This window comes from Setaria viridis, unplaced genomic scaffold, assembly GCF_005286985.2.
Source record: "Setaria viridis unplaced genomic scaffold, Setaria_viridis_v4.0 scaffold_282, whole genome shotgun sequence".
NCBI classification, from domain to species: Eukaryota; Viridiplantae; Streptophyta; class Magnoliopsida; order Poales; family Poaceae; genus Setaria; species Setaria viridis.
This window is the reverse complement of record NW_027255880.1, coordinates 47,645-52,365: the sequence shown is the minus strand read 5'-3', so window position 1 is coordinate 52,365 and position 4,721 is coordinate 47,645. Positions and strand designations below refer to the sequence as shown.

At 42.9% G+C, this 4,721-nt stretch overlaps 1 protein-coding gene across 1 annotated transcript; it reads right to left on the bottom strand.

Annotated features, from left to right (window-relative positions):
* Positions 1–402: 402 nt before the first annotated feature.
* Positions 403–3,063, bottom strand: LOC117848634 (uncharacterized). The gene is given in 2 exon segments (XM_034730121.2): positions 403–3,041; positions 3,043–3,063. Coding segments are annotated over 2 exon segments (1,395 nt in total). The 3' UTR covers positions 403–1,667.
* Positions 3,064–4,721: the final 1,658 nt, after the last annotated feature.

Here is a 4,721-nt window from a genome sequence, read left to right as displayed (position 1 = left end):
ATGTGAGTTCCGATCGTGTCGTGATATGACAAACAAATCTTACTTTTTCTTTCCCAAGCTGGCGCCTCTGGACCGATAGGAAGATCGATGACCCGCATCCTACAACTTCAAAGAAGTATTTGTATCACACCCGAGCAATGGACCGGGAAGGAGTTTCATTCATTTACGGAGTTTGGAAGCGAGGACGATCCAGGATCGACTGCTATCTGAAGAAGTGGAGTGGAATGGATCTGATTACCCATTGGCGTCTGCATTGACGCTTCTGACTAGCCCTACTCTGTGTCTTTTGCGTTTCCTTATTCATGTACTCATGTCTATTTCTATTTGTATGATACTGATATTGCAATCGATCTATCCCTTGGTCCTGCCAATCGAATTGTTAAGTATGTTTTTTTCCCTTTCGAGAAATGGTGACAGTACCAAATGCCGAATTAGCGGCTGTACCAAATGGTCAATGCCTCTGGGGTTCCCCTTCTCTTCAGCTCTCTCCGGTTTCACCGATGTGTTGTGGCATGAAAAACTGTGTACATGCACGCTTAGACGCCCTTGCTTAAGGCATTCATCTATACTCTCCCCCGGGGGTTGTTAAGCGAGCTATTCCTTCAATAATGCTTGATCCATCCTTTAGGGCCCCTAGAATCTTATTAATCCATGGCTCACAAGGTATTGCTGACCCTATACTAATAGCATGCGGCTGGTCATATGCCTCTAGGATTTGATAACACCTATATTTGCCTATATCTAGAAATGTAATATCTATAAAAATAACTCTAGGTTAATTCCCATCAGAGTGTGTGTAAGGCTTTCTGGGTTGAGGTACTAGAAGGCTATATATATCCCTTTTGGGTGTCAATTCGGAGGAGAAAACCATTTCAATTAATATATGACATTGAATTCATATCTGTGAAAATGATAAGCATGGGATTGAGCAGGATAGAGTTGGCCTTGCTAGAAGCCTACTTTCTTTAGAGAAAAGAGCTTATAACTCGCTTTTACTACCTCATGCGTATAATCTATCGCGAGCCTACTCAAACAGAGGGAAATCGACATTTCTTTAATAGAAAGAAGCTTATCCTGATGTGGAGTCTAGTGCTGAAAATAAACAGAAAGGTACCAGCCCCAGGTTTCCGCCCATCAATCCAGAGCTCAAGACAACCGCGATACTTAAATCGCTCAAATAGCCACCTTAGACGGACACAGCCATTAGAAGAAGAAACTGAAACTCGATGGAGTACCCTAAACCAGAGATCCTCGACAAAGAAAGTCTCGATTCGAGGAACGGAATACAGGTCCATGATAGAACACAGACCGGTAAGAGAAAAGAAAGTAAGCATAGTCTTCATTGAACCGGAAGAACAATTTGATTTTCCGTCAACAAAGTAACGCTGTGCAAACTCATCTGATCCCTGTTTGGGACTTCTTCTTCATGTCACGAGCCGGAATCGAACCGGCGCTTTCCAGATGCATGGTCCGGATAGAAACCTTTCTGATCGCGACTTTGGTGACACAGTTCAGTCGGCGAGAAAAGCCTTCCTACGTCTGCGGGCCGGTCGGCCACCCAATCCTGCTCTTCAAATGAATCACTTAAGTCCCCAACCTATCTATGAGACCCCCATCCCAACCATTCTTTCTTCTAAATCATTTAGCTCCCCCAGTCTTCGAAATCATTAAGCTCTCCTCCCCCAGTAATTAAAGAATTCGGAATTCAATTGCTGGGGATTTGCCCCAATGTCTTGGAGAAATTGCTGTAATTCTTCAATTGAACTTAAGTCTAACTCTAAATCTTTAATCATTAATTCTGCTACCCTTGTTATATTCGGTGAATACAGATACCCGGTGTTCCGCATCCAGGGACTAGAGCGGATGATGTACCTCCGGTATTCTTGCTGAAGAACTTCGCGGATTTCAGTCAACAATGCCTGTTGCTCGACCTCCTGCTGGACAGGAAGGAATTCAGGCGTCGGCTGATTCACGGAAGGCTCCCCGGAAGAAGCACGAGCACTCGTCGTGTCCATCAGTGCATCCATCGGTGCCTCCTGCTCAACAGGATGGAATTCAGGCGTCGGCTGATTCACAGAAGGCTCCCCGGAGGAAGCACTAGCACTCGTCGTGTCCATCAGTGCATCCACCAGTGTATTTGTGGTGTATCCCGAACTCCCGGGCGGATGAGCCATTACAATATCCCCCCCTGTCGCAGCAGCTGCGGATTCCACACAAAAAAAAAGACTTAGTATGAAAAAAAAAAGACTTAGTATGCTCGTGGGTATCCGGCAAAATAAACATAATAATCCTAGTGGAACCCGGGGAAGGAGAAGGAGGATTTTCATCCAAAATAAATGGATAAAGGTAGCCTTGTATTTATACTTATTCCCAGAGGCAGAGGCGTAGTGCTTCCTACCCCCAGACCCTGCCGTACTAAAAGCTCGTGCTCCAGCCCCCTGAATTGCTGTTATTCTTGGCCGTTCAAGAATCACTGTTTTCGTGATCGAATGACGAAATAGATATATGAACTGTATAGTATCATTTGCTGGGATGGGATAAGTGATTCTTTTATAGGATTCCCATGGGATCGTAGAATCAAGTAAGGATGCAATCGGTATTTGTGATCGATTAGCTTCCAGTATGACCGATGACTTTCTATCTGGATTCGGAATAACCACACAATCAGGTTGTTGGTTCAACCCAAAATGGATTTTCTTCTTTCTTGAACGGAATTTCTTAGGATTAGCATAAGAATTGGTCAAAAAAGCCCCGATCTTCCATTGAGAATCATTGATACAGCTCCCCATTTTTTCCATTATCGAATATATCATTTTTTCCATTATCAAATATATAAATAAATGATTAGTCTTTAAAAAGAAGGAATGGCCTTTTTTACGAATGAGAGATCCTATAAAATGAAGAGCGCTTCGTAAACAAATCAGTGTCTTGTCTGAATCGAGAATAGCAATTCCATTTCTGGAACCACGGGTATAGACTTTTAAATGGTGAGCAGCTACCCGACGGCCGAGATGTGCATTCGTACAAAGTAATTTTGTACAGGACAGTTGAAAGGATTGTCATTTCCGGTTTTCGTTTCCGGAAATACAGGTGGTAAGTTAGAAATGAAAATAGGTTAGCAGCTGATCTTCTAACCACTCAGCAATCAGACCGGCAGGAATCAGTACCTATCCCTTACGGGAATCGAACCCGTGTCTTCGACATGAAAAGACGAGATCTTGAACCGCTAGACGAAAGGGACAACACTTTAGTACTTACTATAGTACTATATATTATATTGATATTGGGTCACTGAACACTGTCCAATACCGGTTTCGGAAGGTTCAAATGCATGTTCCCAATCTTTGATTCTCGTCTCGTTTCACTTGCATTTTCTTTCGTTCAGTCTCGCTCTCGTTCATGAGTGGAATCGAACCACTTACTCCGTTTGGATTTACAGTCCAAAGGGCCCAGGCCCAGCGAACGAAAGAGGATTTACAGTCCCACGCCCACTGCCCTGCAAGAACCATTTTCTTGCTTGATTTTTATACGATTTTTTGAGCAACTAGCGCGAAAGCCGTTGCGCTAACGCGCATTCTCCACCACACCATTTCTATACGCATTTTCAGAGGAGCAACATGAGACTTGATTTTCCTTTACAAGATGGCCATCAAAGATTAGCAAAGCTATACCAAAAATAGGTTCACGTAAGAAAGTGCGTATTGGTTTGCGTAGGAATGCCCGTTTTAGTTTACGGAAGAGTGCACGTAGAATAACAAAAGGGGTTATTCATGTTCAAGCCAGTTTCAACAATACCATTATAACCGTTACAGACCCACAAGGTCGGGTGGTTTTCTGGTCCTCCGCAGGTACTTGTGGATTCAAAAGCTCAAGAAAAGCATCACCCTATGCTGGTCAAAGAACAGCAGTAGATGCTATTCGTACAGTGGGTTTGCAACGAGCAGAAGTTATGGTAAAAGGTGCTGGTAGCGGAAGAGATGCCGCATTACGAGCCATTGCTAAAAGTGGTGTACGGTTAAGTTGTATACGCGATGTAACACCTATGCCGCATAATGGATGTCGACCCCCTAAAAAAAGACGTCTGTAAAAAAGTGAAACCGCTTTCAAGAGAAATAAACGATTCAATGATCAAATAATAATACTAGTCTGTTATGGTTCGAGAGGAGGTAACAGGATCCACCCAAACACTAGAGTGGAAGTGTGTTGAATCAAGAGTAGATAGTAAGCGTCTTTATTATGGTCGTTTCATTCTGTTCCCGCTTAGAAAAGGTCAAGCGGATACTGTCGGTATTGCCTTGCGAAGAGCTTTACTTGGAGAAATAGAAGGAACATGTATCACACGCGCCAAATTTGGGAACGTGCCACACGAATATTCTACAATAGTAGGTATTGAAGAATCCATACAAGAAATTTTACTAAATTTGAAAGAAATTGTATTGAGAAGTAATCTCTATGGAGTTAAAGACGCATCAATTTGCGTCAAAGGTCCTAGATACATAACCGCTCAAGATATAATCTTACCGCCTTCCGTAGAAATCGTTGATACGACACAACCTATAGCTAACTTGAGAGAGCCCATTGATTTCTGTATTGAGTTACAGATCAAGAGAGATCGCGGATATCATACGGAACTCAGAAAGAACTCTCAAGATGGAAGTTATCCTATAGATGCTGTATCCATGCCTGTTCGAAATGTGAATTATAGTATTTTTTCTTGTGGG